Consider the following 15,785-nt stretch of genomic DNA (forward strand, 5'->3'; position numbering starts at 1 on the left):
AACACTGTAAAACACAGAATCTTGTGATTCATGTGAAAGCATAAGGATAAAATCTGTGTTGCCAAGTTATAAATCTAATGCACAGTTACATTGTGAGGAACTGAGAGCATATTTATCTATTTTACAAAAGACATATTAAAACCATTAAAATGTTCATCTTTAATGGTCATTTTTTAAGTTAAAATATTCTAATGGAAGCTCTTTACTCCAATTGAATAAATTGGAATATTTACTTTAAAAAAACATAAATTTTAAGATCAGTTTTTAATGGTTTAAGTTTTATTAGAATTTGCATCAATTAGAGAGTTGCCTACATAATATATAAAATTAGAGTTTCCAAATAACTGGAAACACCCACATTGGGTATATGCTATGAATAAATACTAGAGTTTCTCATAGAATTTCATAATGGAAAGGAACCCAAAGAACCATTTAGTCCAAATTAAATCTGAAAAGGAATCCATTATACACCATGCCCTCCTGATTCCCAAGGATTGTTTTTTTTTTCCCTTCTAGAATGATGTACCATCTAAACTATGACATTCCAAGTGATTTCAAGTCCAAACCTGTCTTTCTAATGTGCTATTGCTTTCCTTGTTCCATTTTTCAGTGCTGGAATAGGTCGAACTGGTGTGTTGGTCACTATGGAAACAGCCATGTGTTTAATTGAAAGAAGCCAGCCTGTTTATCCATTGGATATTATCCGAAAAATGAGAGACCAGCGTGCTATGATGGTGCAGACATCAGTGAGTTGGAATACTAATCTAATTCCAGATCATGTGGAGTCCTTGATAAAATATTTTCATACCAAATGTTTGATAAGTTAAAATCTTTGTAAAATATTCATTTTATTTGCTATCTTCAAAGATAATTAATAGTCTTGGTGTCTTATTCATTGTACTTAGATTTTACTTACCAGTTTAATTTCTGTAGCTAAATGCATTATCTTCTTTAAGCATTCAAGTGAGCTGTGAATTCAGTGCATTTATTGGATGAGCATTTATTAATTGTTGACTGTGTGTATTTCTACTTTCTTATATATTCTGCCCTCCACCAGAGATATGATCCGTAGTTGGAATGAAAACTCTCTTTTAGTACATTCCCTCATCCCCAGGGCAGCCTTTTGATAGTGTTTTCCTAACTTATTTCAAGGTTAGATCTTGCCTAAGTAGAAAATGCTATACCTCTGGGAGTAAATTTGGCTACCTCTTGTTCCTATAAAATACCAAGACTATTTTAGCTCATTCAAAACTATTTTGCCTGCTCCAGTAAAAAGACTCAGAAACTATGATCTTTAAAAGCCTTAGCACACGTACATATATATACAGCCCCACTTGACTATCTACCTTTTTTTTTTTTTTGGTTAGGACAGTACAGGAAGGAATACACTTAACTATTTCTTTAATCTAATGGTTATTCACCTGAGCCCTGCAATTAAATATAATTGCCTTCCGGTTCCATTTATAATTTTACTTCTGTGATAAAGACAGCTTAGAATATTGGCTTCTCTACCAAGTATTTGAATCATATTTATTAGTGTTTTGTTGTTAATAGATGAATGTATTTATGAAGTAACTGAAATGAAAAGAGAGAACAGAGAAAAGAAGGGGATGTTGTTCCTATAATGTTGTTCTTGGAGCTCATATGTGGCACTGTATTTTTTAAACAGACAAATGGAAGCTTCTATGTATAGAACATAGTGACGTGACTGTCCTGATAAAATGAGAATGAAGAGAGAATACTTGAAATCACTTTAAATTTCTCTATTTTAAAATCTCTTCAAATGTTATTGTCACATATTTTGTTCTGGAAAACAAGTTTCTTCAGAAATCATTTCTACAGGGTGAGTTTTGCATCTCTGAAGGAATGTCTCTCTTATCCTTGGTGGACTCATCTGGAGAATGAGGGGTTTGAAATAGGAGACCTCTAAGGTCCCTGCTTAGCCATGACATTCCCCATGACCTTGTAACACTAAATTCTCTTGATGAAGTAAGTTGAATAAAAGGCAACTTAAAGTTGCAGATTACTAGTCAGTAATATTAGGAATTCAAGCTCTTCAACACTGCATTCTTCCTGTTGGATGAGCAGGAGGTGTAACCCTCCTGTTGTAATTATGAGCATCCAACAAGAAGTAAATAGATCCACATGCACTCAATAGAATGCCCTCCTGCGTATCGACAGTAAAAAATGTTACTCAACGTGAAGGACCTAGAACATAGGAGGGAGAAAGCAAGAGAAAGCTAAAGTGTGCTCATTCCTCTCCCTTAGATAGTTAACCTCTCCCTTAGGGAGTTAACCTCTGACCAATCAGAATCAGCATCAGGAATCTCTGACCCAGGGTGTCTTATTGTGGCCACCTGCCACCTCATAGCCAAAGTGAGTCATTACAATGCTGAAACTCCTCATGCTTTCACAGTAAAATGGAATCATGTCCACCAGGGAATTCCCTGCCTATTAGGATCTGCCTATTTAAAGTTGGGCTCAGGCAGCTTTTGCCCAGCTCTTGTACTCCCTTGAAAGCAAGCTGAAGGGATCTAATCTCTGTGGTTAACATGAGGAAACTAAGGAATTGGCCTGATCTAGTCAGATTGCCAGGAGTATTAACTATAGACAACTGGTTCAGACTAGGTTAAGTAGTCGGAGCTTATATTTTTGAGGCTCTCCCAGCCTTTCTTCTCCAAGAACAACATCAGGGAAAGCAAGTAGTAGTCAATTTGAAAACAGGTTGTATCCTGAGATTTTTTTTCTTCAGATTTCACATCTAGCTGGCTAATTCAGGGAATGGAGTACTACACCTAGAATCAGGAATAGGTGATTTGACTTACTAGTTGTATGTTCCTGGACAAGACATTCAGCTTCTTTTCCCTTCTTTCTCATCAGTAAATGGGAATGATAACAGCATCTATCTTCAGGGATGTTGATGATAAAGTGAGATAAAAATTGTAAAACATTTAACACTGTGCCTAACACATGGTGCTATATAAATGTTATTAGCTATTTTTTTCATTTCTCAAGTTGTTTTTTCAGTGTCTATAGAAATGTAAGTGCTCACTGAATTTTCTCATATTCACTACACAAGCAGGGTTTTTTCTTTCTAAATGGACTATTCTGAATGTTCAGAGGTTTTTTCCTTCCCCTAAGTGGAAGTGGGGGGAGGCAGGGAAAAAAAAACCTTGTAACAAATATGCTAACAAACTCAGCAAATTTGTAACAAGCAAATAAGTAAAAAGCACAACAAATTCTCCCTTTGATCCTGTCCAAAAATGCATCTAGTACTACTATACCCAGAGTTAATCATCTCTTTTGTCAAGGAGTAGTTTACAGCCTTCATCCTATGGAATTGTGGTTCGTTGTTACTTTAATCCAAGTTCTAAGGTATTTTCTAAAATTTGTCCTTTAAAAATCCAAAATTTATATAGCAATCTTATGGATCTAGTAGACTTTTGTGGACTCTTGTAAACCTAATATCATGTCTTTGAGAAAAGATATTCTTACTTAAGAATTCAAAAATCTGAAGACTTGTATTACCAGAGAGGAATCTTATTAACCTGAAAGAGAAGAGAGAAATTCCCCTCTTGGCTGCATTTCACTGACCCTGAAAGAGGGAAATACTCCTTTTAACTGCAGTAATTCCATCTATTCTGGCTAAGATGTGATTGCTTGCAAAATAAAGACTTCATCTTCATCTGTAACTGCTGCCATTATTCTTCTGCAAGAGACTCTTGTCAGTCTATTTTCCACCTCAGGAATGGAAAATATTCCCTGTTATTTTAGTAGCTACCTACTTCTCTGGGGAATAAGCTCTGTGCCCCTAGAATATAAATCTAGCCAGCTCAGCCCATGTGTAACCAGTGTTCACTCAACTAGCAAGCATCTGCTATCTTGCAGTGTTGTGCCTGAGTTCTGGAGAAGTTATTAAGAATAAATGTTTATAGGTTCAGTTTCCTTGGGAGCCAGAGGGACAAGATATAAAGCTCAGAATGGTAGATTTTGAGCTGGAAGGAAACTTATTAGGGAATTTCTCCAAACCCTTTGTTTTAGCTGACTAAGGCTGTGGAAGAGGACTAAGGCCATCATTTTAATTATCTTCAATTATCTTCAACTATCCAAGAACAGCACTACTTCCCTTCTGCCTAAAGCACCAAGAAAAGCTAAGAGTGGCAGAAAATTGAGCAATAACTTCTGGACTATCTTGAACTCTCAGTGCTAAAATCCTAGAAACAGCCTATTCTAGCCCCAGAAGAGGATATGATACCAATATAAAGACTCAGAGTTAGCTAGACTGAAACATTCATATAAAACCTACTATATTAACTCCTGTTAACTACAGTTCTTCCACACCACAATTTTCCCCATCAGTTTCTGTACATCATGGGTCAGCAGAAGAAATTAAATGGGAATTTGGGGGAAGTTTTATGAAAGCCACAGACAACACTTGAAGGCCAACAGACAACACAGAAAAAGTTTAGAAAGTCAGAAATGCATAAAATATGTCCATGGTATTATATAATAGCAACCCATATTTTACAGTAAGATACTGTAAATACCCCATAAGAGAAAAAGAAAAAAAGTCATATTTTTTCTCTGGTACAAGGGGAGGTCAAAAAAATTTTACACAGATTTTTCGGATCATGGAAGTGCCACACTTTTAACCCCCACACTGGAAGAGTAACTATACATCTTATTTAGACTTTGCCTTTCAAATCTAATGCAATCTAGTGATTATATCAATTTGTACATAAGCTCCACAAGAACAGGAATCAGAACAATGTGTATGTGGTGTTTATTGAATAAATAATGTGTTTGATCATGGTTTTGAGGTTGGAAGAGACCTTAAAAGCCTTCCAAGTAAGGAAGTGTAGCACAGAGGACTCAGACTCATGGTGCTTTAATATTTGCTATTCACTTTCCTCACAATAACCCCAAGAAGTTTAGGTAACTGCAGAATTGTTAGAGATTCAAGGTAGCCTATATATTATCTAGGCCAACCCCCTTGTTTTTACACAGGAAAAAACCAAGACCTACAGGTACAAAGAGACTTCCTTGGGGTCACACAGCTGTTAAATGTCTGTGTCAAGTCTTCTGTCTCCGTGCCTATTCTGCTCAGCCAGAAATATGCCAGATTACAAAATTTAGATAATTTGATTTAGCATAAAATTCTCTCTCTCTCTCTCTCTCTCTCTCTTTTCACCCCTTCTCTCTCCTTCTTTCCTTCTCTCTGTTTTCTCTTCTCCTTCCTTCCCTTTTCTTCTTCCTCTCTGTTTTTCCTCTTCCCTCTATTCCTTTTCTTCTTTCTGTCCTCTCCCTTTCCCTCCCTCTCCTTCCTTTCCATCTCTCCTTCTTCCTTTCTCCCCCTGTCCTTTCCTCTTTCTCCCCTTCCTCATTTTATATATATATATATATATATATATATATATATATATATATATATATAATTTTTTAACTGGACAAGCAATTTTAGTACCCAGTGAGCAGTGTGCCTTTACTAATGCAATTCAGCAATTGTTCCAAAAATTATAGCCTTAAAAAATTGCCTAGAGCACTAAGACATGCCCAGCCAGGGTCCGATAGCTATTTTGTGTCATATGCAGGCCATGACCCTAAGACCAGCTCCTGACCATTATGTTGCTCTACTTTTCAGGTCTTTTTATATATCATTTGAAAAAATCAGTACTTCATGCCTGTTGTGTAACTTTCCTTCTTTTGTCAAGTTCTTGCAGATCTCTTGACATATTTCATTCCTATCTCTTCAGAATCTTTTTTTTTTTTTTTTTTTTGCCAGCTATAATGGCACTGAGAAAGTTGAGGCTGGTAGATCACTTGAACTTAAGTTCTAAGCTGCAGTTGGCCTAAAGTTGATCCAGTATCTGTACTAAGTCTAACATCAATATATTGAGTACTCAAGCCCTTCTGAGGGCAGGAAGCAGAGGAGCAGAGTCATATTGACTTAAGAGGGGTAAACCAGCCCAGGTCAAACAGGAGCTTCCATACTGATCCATATTAGAAGCCAGCCTGTGAGTGGATACAACTACTAACTTAGAAGAGATAGCAAGACCCAGTCTTCAAAAAAAAAATCTCCCTGTTTTATTTTGATTGTTTTTCTGTCTTTTTCTCTCTAATAATACAGAATAGTGATAATAGCTTTATTACTTACACTTATATAATTACTTGCCAAGACATTATTATGCTAAGCATTTTATAATTATTATCATATTTGATCCTCACAGCAACCCTGGAAAGTAGTTACCATTATTATTCCCATTTTATAGAGAGCAAACTGAGGCAAATAGAAATTAGCTTATTCTTATGGGTCACATAATTAAGTATCTGGTCATATTTGACAAAGGCCCAGAGTTCAATCCACTATATATCCCCAAGCCATTCCATATCTGAGAGATGTTCCTCCAGCTCTTCCACATTCTTCCCTATCAGAGAACTTATATTCATAATAGACATATAATGAGGACCAGCTCATTTTGGAAGATAAACATAGTTCATGCCTTGAGGATCATTGGACTATTTCTCTCTCTATTCTGCCTGTTTCCCAAGTTCTATTAGAGTTCTTTGCAGTTGTTGCTTGAAACTCCCTGTATACAATATGCTATAGCACATTTTCTTTTTGCCTGTGGCTCATTTCTCTAATGGAACCACTTAGACATTAATCCCTACTTCTATCAACAGACAGAGTAGTGTACATGAGAGACACTTGTTAGCAGTTTACACCACACACATGTGTGCACACGCACATACCTGCATATAGATTTAATTTGGGGGATATTTAGAAGAGATGGCCTATATAAGCATTATCTAATTGGATCCTAAAATCAACAGGAGGAGGGTGGGGTTTTTTGTCCACTTTACAGGTGAGAAAATAAAATCACAAGAATAATTTTGACTTGACCAGAATTAGTGACAGAGCCAGAACTAGCTCCAAGGTGTGCTGCTTCCAATGGGCAGATGCCTTTTCATGTTGAAATGAGACACTTTTACATAAAAAAAAAATTCCTTTTTTAATTTAATTTTTTTTAAAAAAAGAAATCCTTTACATAATTACAAAACAACTTTTAGAACACACTCTCCTGCAGCGGTATGAGCTGAAAATAGAATAAAGAATGATTTAGAAAAATTAATAGAGGATAGAGCTATAAATCATTTTTGAAGAAAAAGAGGCATTTAGGGCAAATCTTTAATGTTTGTTGGTAGGGAAAAGAAGCACAATCCCTACCATCCTTCAATACCTCTCAGAGACAAAACATTGAAAAAGAAATATTATGAATGTGACTAGTATGATGCTTACTGAATATATATAGGAACTCCAAAACTTTTTTTTTAATTCAATTGTACCTTATTTTTCCAATTACATGTAAATACAGTTTTCAGCATTCATTTTTGTAAGATTTTGGGTTCCAGGTTTTTTCCCCTTATCTTCCCCCTTCTCAAGACAGCAAGCAATCTGATATACATTAAACTTGTACAATCATTTTAAACATATTTAGTTATATTATGAAAGAAAAATCAAAACAAAAGGGGAAAACCACAAGAAAGTAAAAAGGTGAAAATAGGATGTTTCAATTCACATTTAGTCTCTATAGTTCTCTCTCTAGATGTAGATGGTATTTTCCATCCCAAGTTTTTTGGAATTGATTTGGATCAGTATATTGCTGAAAAGAGCTTAGTCTGTGATAGTCGATCATCACATAATCTTCTTATTACTGTATGTACAATGTTCTCCTGGTTCTGCTCACTTCATTCAGCATCAGTTCATGTAAGTCTTTTCAGGCTTCTCTGATATCAGCCTGCTCGTCAATTCTTATAGAACAATAATATTTCATTACATTCACATACCATTCAGTCATTCCCCAACTGACGGGCATCCACTCAATTTCCAGTTCCTTGCCACTATAAAAAGAGCTGCTGTAAACATTTTTGCACATATGAGCCCTTTCCTTTCTTTTATGATCTCTTTGGGATGCAGACCCAGTAGTAACACTGCTGAATCAAAGGGTATGCACAATCTTATAGCCCTTTGGGCATAGAGAACTCCAAATTTGACTGTAAAATATTTCCTAATTAAAATTTGATGGTCTTGACACTTTGATTATTTTGACCTCTATCTTTGCATCCACTCAATTTCCAGTTCCTTGCCACTATAAAAAGAGCTGCTGTAAACATTTTTGCACATATGAGCCCTTTCCTTTCTTTTATGATCTCTTTGGGATGCAGACCCAGTAGTAACACTGCTGAATCAAAGGGTATGCACAGTCTTATAGCCCTTTGGGCATAGAGAACTCCAAATTTGACTGTAAAATATTTCCTAATTAAAATTTGATGGTCTTGACACTTTGATTATTTTGACCTCTACCTTTGGATACCATCTCTGGATTGCTACTCTGCTGTTCCATGAAACCGGTTCTCCCACCATCATTTTTATAGATGGTGGTTGTTTGACCCATTTAGTTTTAGAGTCAGAAGATCTAGCTTCTAGATACAAAGAGGGTATGGCTTCAAATTTATCTTAGATGAACACTTAAACCTCCTGAACCTCAGTTTCCTCATCTGTAAAACCTTCAGCTTTAGATCCTAGTCCTAGCTTAGTCAAGAACTAGCTTTGCAACATTAGATAAGCCACTTAATCCCTCTCTGAGCTTGCTAGTTTCTCATATGCAAAATGGAAATATCAATATTTATACCAACTGCTTCATGTGATTGTTGTGAGGAAAGAGATTTGTAAACATTAAAGCATGACATAAATGGACACTATCATTATTATTAAAGATTTTAGAATATTAATAACTCCTCTGATCCTCTGTTTCCCCATCTGTAAAGTGAAAAATTTGTACTAGCCAACCCTACTGTAGTATTGCTTCCATCCGAAATACTCTATATTCTTCCACAATTCTTAAGGAAACAGAGGTATAACATTTGTGACTTTGAGAGAAGGACCATTTTCAGGCATAATTTCCTAATTTTAATAATAATCATCTTAACTAATAGCATTTTATTAATAATCATTTTAATTGAATGATTCATACATGGGTGTGAGTGTTTTTCTTTGCCTCTTTAGAAAGGAAGACCTATAAAAGTAAGTTACTTTGGAAGACAAATTATCCCTGCCTTTGCAGATAAGAGCACTAGGGCTTAGAATGGATGGCAGAATGGGCTTCATGTCAACTTGATGATCCCCAAGGAAGTAGATATCTTAACTTCAGAGCCAACCCTCCCCCCTTTCCTGCATGGAAGTTTCTGTTATAGCCTTTCCAGTATGTGTACCATCATCATGTCAAGTTTGTGCAAATGCTAGACTTGCTTCCTTACTCCTTTCTCTCTTCCACAGAGCCAATACAAGTTTGTGTGTGAAGCTATCCTTCGAGTCTACAAAGACGGTCTGGTTCAACCACTAGATTCTAGCTAACGTGACTGTTCACCATTTCCCAAGAAAAAAAACACCAGCTATAGGAGCAAGACACATCTGACTGGGATAAGCAGGATGGATCCACAGAGGTTATAAGAAGAGAATGAGAACCTTGAACTCTGGCACTTTAAATTTCCTTAAAAAGAGAAAAAAAAGCATCTTGTATATAGGAACACGTAGTTACACGTGCATGCGGTTGTGTATAATACCATTCATACGCATATGTGTGGACAGAAATTTCAGTGGTATGCTGCTTGCTGCTGTAATCCAGTGGAGAAATAATCAAAAGGAAAAACTCAAGTGGAACTCATGGCCTCCAGCTTAACTTGCCTTTAAAAGACTTTGCTATAGGCAACCATGATAACCTAGTAGCCATTATTTTGCTGAGCATTCAGAAACTAAGTAGCATTGGTTATTTTAGGCTTATCAAGTATTTTGTTTGAGAAAAAAAAATACTAAAGGCTAAGCGTTTTAGGGAGCATTTTAAGGCTTCTGGAAAGAGTCAGAATAATTAGAGAATTAGCTCTTTTGCCCATAGTTAAAAACTGCCTATTTGTCGATGGATCTGTGATCTCATTGGTCTAGGTACTCCCTCCATGTTTTCTTACTTTGTTCACTTTTTTTTAATCTATGTTTGTGTCTTCTTTAGAGGATTGTACCCAATGCACTAAAAGCCTCCCTCTAGGTTTTTGGTGGTTGTTTTTGTTTTTAACATTTTGTGAATACCATTGTACTACTTAGTACAGGAACTCATCTGTTATCCTCTCAACCTCACTTATATGATAGATGGGCTCACACCCTTTTCCTGTCATACATACCCTCAGTGTTCTATTTCACAACCACTTTTTATACACGAATCATCATTATAATATGCTGCAATCTTCTCACACCTACCCTTTGTTTTTCCATTATGGAGAGAATTGCCCACCATTTTTATTCTTCTGCTATGATGTTCTAAGATTTGTCATCATAGAACACCAAGGCCAAGAGTATTTTTATTACAAGGATGATTTTTTAATTTAAGTGGTAGAAACCCTTAAAACAATGCCAGTGATACTGGTAAATAGTGAATATTTATTCACTAAATATAATACACATGCAAAGTGGTAATATTTCAGCTAAAGAACAAGGCATGCTAAGTCTAACATTGTTTATTTGTTTTTAATGCCTTCAGGTGTTAAATCATTCAGATGTTAATATTTTTGAGAACGTGTCCCAAACCTCCCTTCTGGTTTTTCTTTTTCATCTCATCTTTCTGGTTTGTAAAATATGCAAACCAGATAACATTTTTTTCTTTTTAATTTTTCTTAGTAACTCTAAACTTGGATTCTGAGATTAAGTAATCTCAGTTTCTCAAATTTATTTATTAATGTTAATACAGTTTGTGAATTGATACTATGTCACCTTGTCTCTCTGACTTGTTTACTGTGCATTCAAAATCCAATACTGGAAAATGTCTACTACTGAAGCTACTCAACATTTTGCTGCTACTTCAAACTGATAAACATGGAAAACCTATGCTATTCATGCTGGGGATGATATGGTGGAAATATTCAGTCTTTGGTCTTTCTGAAAATCATTTTTTATCCAGTTGACTATGGAAACAAATATCCCAAGGGATGTGTGCCTGTGCCTGTGCGTGTGTGTGTGTGTGTGTGTGTGTGTGTGTGTGTGTGTGTTTCAGGGCAAATTTAATACAAGTTGTGGATGACTTATAAAAATCCAGGTTTCTGTATATATGAAAGACTGTATTCTTTCACCCTTTATATAATGGTCTCAATTTCATTTCAAAGGGGAGGATCAGATTATCTGAATGGTATGAACACAATGTTAACGTTAATTTATTTGAGCACATCCTACTTATAATTGTACTAGAGAATTCTGCCTCTGTTAATAATATAGTTAAATTTTTTTAAAAAATATATGATAGAATTATAACAAAAATATTATTTAAGGAAAATAATCTGAAGATCTTAATGTGGTATACAATGTAGACATTTATATGTATTAAAAAAAAGAAGCTAGACAGTTTCTTAATGAGAAGTATGAATAAAGTTGCTTTCATATGATTATGTCATGTGATGAGGATGCCATTTTGATATTCTACCATCTTTAAACTGATTAAAAGGTTTCCTTTATCTGGAAAATGGTTAAAGTACATAGCATGAGCTAATTTTTCTAAAGGGATTAGGGCCTGTATCTGTAGATCAACCACATTTACTCAAATTCTTTCCCTATTTCTTCCACAAATATTTTAAAATAGGGTAGAGGAAGGAATGCTAGATTACTTGGTAATATTGCTCCTGCTCTGTGAACCCTATCGATTCTGGCAGTGTTTTATAACTTGGCCCTAATAAACTGCATGAATGTTTGAGCCTTAAGCTAGCAGGATGGGTCTAGTAAAAAGCGTTTTCAGATAAGTCAGAAGATCTTATTGCCCTACTATTAACTACTCACTTAAGCTTTCTGTGTCTGATTTCTACCCCGTAAAATACAGCTGATAACCAAATGTTCTAGCTTCAGAACAGCTTGAGGATTGAATCAGAGATGTCGCTATAATCACACCTCATTTCTATAGTGTTTTCAGTTTTACAAAATGTTTTCCACTTAACAGCCTTGTGAGTTAGATGGTACAATTTTTTTAATCCTCATTTTACAAACTAAGGCTAACGGATTCACCTAAATCATGCAACTAACACGTATCTGAGCTAGGGTTTGAGCCCAGTACTTACTATTTCATCTTCATTGATCTTCCCACTGTACTTCATCTTGGCCCAAATAGAGTACAAGGTATAATTAATACTATAGTTAGGAATAGATATTGGGCCTTTGATTTCACTGATATAGAGAATCCTCACATGAGAGAACACCTTCAACCAATTCAGGTCAGCACCTTCTTTTTAATTTATAACCTTAGAAAGTTGCCTAAAGCACCAAGTGACTGCCAGGGTTACTCAGCCAGTATATTTTATCAGTAGGACTTGACCTAAGTCTTCCTGACTGTGAAGTACTACATTACTTTTCTTCACTATAGTCACTAATGAAACTTTAAAAGGATTCTGATAATGCAAAGTATTTTATTTTACCACCTGGCAACTAACTCAGATGCTACAAATGTTTCATATCTTTGATCTTGATTTTCCTCACTAATAACAATTTCTTACCAGGAACAGCAAGAGTTACAAAGTTGCCTTATCTTCATTTATCCTCAAAAAGGCAAAACTATCAAAAACTATCAATGAAAAAAAATGTGGGAATGGGCAGGTACATACATGTTAACATAAATACACACTTTTAATATTCTAATGGTTTATGTATATTCCCAGACCTTGGTATCCTTCACACTGCTGCAGCCTTAGAACTTCTGAACTTTTCCATGTGCCCAAAGCTGAATTTTCTTTTCTATGTTCTCTATTCAATTGGAGTATAAGCTCCTTGAAGGCAAGGACTATCTCAGTTTTTGTTGTTGTTGTTGTTGCTGTTTTTTTACGTTTAAAACTGCAATACATATGGCACAGTGCTTGACCTATAATTAGCACTTAAATGCTTTTTCTTTCAATATTTGATTCATTCACTCATTGCCATTAATCAAATGAGACCATAAATGTAAATATATCTTTGATAAATTTCGTAAATTTCAGCTATTAATAACTTAAAGTTCATCAGTAATGCCAATAGAAAAGTGACCTTAAATGTTACTGCGATAAAAATGCTTATCTCCTGTTTTCTTATGAGACAGATTTGGAGTTTTTTAATATATAAAAAGATTATTAATAGCACCCCAAAAAATCACTCTAGATAATATAGATAAGTAGAATTTGTTAGGTAAAATCTGAGGGGGGTATGAGAGCAGTGTGTATATATAAAATAAATAGAAAAATCAAATGTTTAATTTTGTAACTCAAAATTTCATTTACACCTTCACCTATTACAAATATGAGGGGGTTTGATCAAGAATTTTGGAGTCAGAACATATGCATTACTTGGAAATTGGGTGGGAATGAGGAATTGGAAGTGATCCATGGATATGAATTTCATGTGTCAAAGACAGCATTTTAAGCAAGTAACAATTGAGCATGTTGATAAACTATGGAGTTTGTGAAGATTTAATATGTTTATTGGTATCATACTAGAAAATGCAGCTTGATGCTTTTAACTTTCAAATAAAAAGGAGTGGGGGGGGCAGTCAAGTCCTTGGAAAGTAAGAGTCTTGTTTTTTAAAAAAGCATCAACAAAATATTTACACAAGGTTTTATTTAATTTCTGCCATATGGAATCAGTTCCATAAATTAGTCTCAACTAATTTAAAAATTTATTGCTCTATAACATTGACAATTTATTTTGAGTAAGTACAATGTATCCCTTGAGGATTAACACCAAACTTTTAGACAACAGTATGGGAAAAATGCTACTAATTCTGAGAATTCAAATTAAACCATAGGGATAGGAAAAACTAAAGAAACTCATAACGAATATGTAGGAGATTTTCTTATGTGTGGATACAACCCCACACTCAACTCTTTTTGCTATCAAAAGTCTATCATGCCCTCAGAAATGAAGGAACTGCAATGCAGCAATTTAGCAACAGGTCAGGCTGCATGTGATACCAAGACTAACAGAAGTTCATTTGAAAAGTGCATGCAGCCTTTAATGTCCAATTGTAACTGATATTTTTATAGCACTTTAAAATAGCACTTTATGCATACATTATCTTATTTAAGCAATTCTTTGAAGTACTAGGTAAATAGAATGCTGAATTTAAGAGTCAAGAAAATGTGGGATTCAAATCCTGCCTGCCTTAGCGGTTGTGTAATTGATCCTGAGCAAGTTATTTAATATTTCTTAGCCTCAGTTTCCTCATCTGTAAATGGGAATAAGATAATTACATATATCTTATAGAATTATTGTAAGGATCAAATGAGATAATATATGTAAATGTTAGTTATTATAGATATAAACTTGATTTCAGTGGTAAGAAAACAAACCCTGAGAACTTAAGGGATTTATTTACCTTTGGTCACATCAGAGGCAGGATTAGAATTCAGATTTTCCTCTAAGCTACAATGCCTCTCAGATGTTTCTGTGCATATTACTATAGGTAGGATGTTCCTCTGGATCCAAATACCACTCACTTTCTACCTTACCCTAGATTTATCAGATTATTCCCATGACCTAGAAATTAAATCTATGACTGAGACCTTGCCCCAGTTAAGTTTCTCCATGGCTCCCAATAGAATGGGCTGTCCTATAACTTCTAACGGGCATTATCTGAGTTCCTGAACTTTTTTTGATACGAAAAGGATCCCAGAAACTTAATAAATGTCCTTCAAATATCCTAATAGTAGGAATCCCTAAAATTTACAATGTGTCTTTTTTTTATCTCATTTTTTCACTAGTATTTTATTTTTCCAAATATACATAAAGATAGTTTTCAACATCCATTTTTGTAAGACTTTGTGTTCCAAATTTTTCTCCTTTCCCAACTAATCTCTACCTTCCTCAAGACAGCAAGCAATCTGATTTATGTTATAAATGAGTAACCCTTTTAAACATATTTCAATATTTGTCATGTTATGCAAAAAACAATCAAATAAAAAATGAAAAAGCCATGAGAAAAAAAAGCAAACAAATAAAATGAAATGAAAATACTATGCTTCAATCCATATTCAGTCATTATAGTTCTTTCTGTGGATGCAGATGGCATTTTCCATCCCAAGTCTGTTGGAACTGCCTTGAATCACCACATTGCCGAGAAGAGCCAAGTACATCACAGTTGATCATCACATAATTTTGCTGTTATAGTGTTTTCTTGGTTCTGCTCCTTTCACTCAGCATCAGTTCATATAAGTCTTTTCAGACTTTTCTGAAATCAGCCTGCTCATTATTTCTTATAAGAACAAAAATACAATGAAGAAGTCAAACCTCATGATTCTTTAAAAAAAGGAAGCTAAAGGAGGTCCCTTCATTCTGGGTGACAATAAACATTTACAAGACAGAGCCCATACTAGCCAAGAGGGACGTTTTGATCAAAATGATCCTCATCTTTAGGGAGCTCATACAGTCTAGTGTGTAAAGGTACACATTATAGGGGTTATAGATTTAAAGCCTCCAAGCCCCTCCTTTTATAGAGAAAACTGGAGCACAAAGTACAACTTACCCAGGGTCACACAGCTAGGAAGTATTTGAGACAAGGTTCAAACTCAGGTCTTACTGGCTGAAATTCCACCATCCATTTAACCATTTGTAGTGATTTGGCATTTACAGAGCCTTCCAAGCTCAAATTGGTCTGATCAAACACATTGACCAATATGCTGATGTCATTTTGATTCTCTTTGAACATAAAGGACAACAATCAATCAACATAGCTGCATGT

General features: G+C 35.0%; 1 protein-coding gene across 4 annotated transcripts in view; it reads left to right on the plus strand.

Moving 5' to 3' along the window:
• Window positions 1-11,482, plus strand: part of PTPN3 (protein tyrosine phosphatase non-receptor type 3) — a 294,046-nt gene extending 282,564 nt beyond the window's left edge. For all 4 annotated transcript variants that reach the window (XM_031969204.1, XM_031969218.1, XM_031969227.1 and 1 more), the window contains exons 25-26: window positions 611-746; window positions 9,335-11,482. In XM_031969204.1, the coding sequence (XP_031825064.1) occupies window positions 611-746; window positions 9,335-9,412 (214 nt within the window). In that variant the 3' untranslated portion in view covers window positions 9,413-11,482. The remainder of the gene's footprint in view (window positions 1-610; window positions 747-9,334) is intronic.
• Window positions 11,483-15,785: the final 4,303 nt, after the last annotated feature.

The sequence above is a fragment of the Sarcophilus harrisii genome, chromosome 1 (assembly GCF_902635505.1).
Source record: "Sarcophilus harrisii chromosome 1, mSarHar1.11, whole genome shotgun sequence".
Taxonomy (NCBI): Eukaryota; Metazoa; Chordata; class Mammalia; order Dasyuromorphia; family Dasyuridae; genus Sarcophilus; species Sarcophilus harrisii.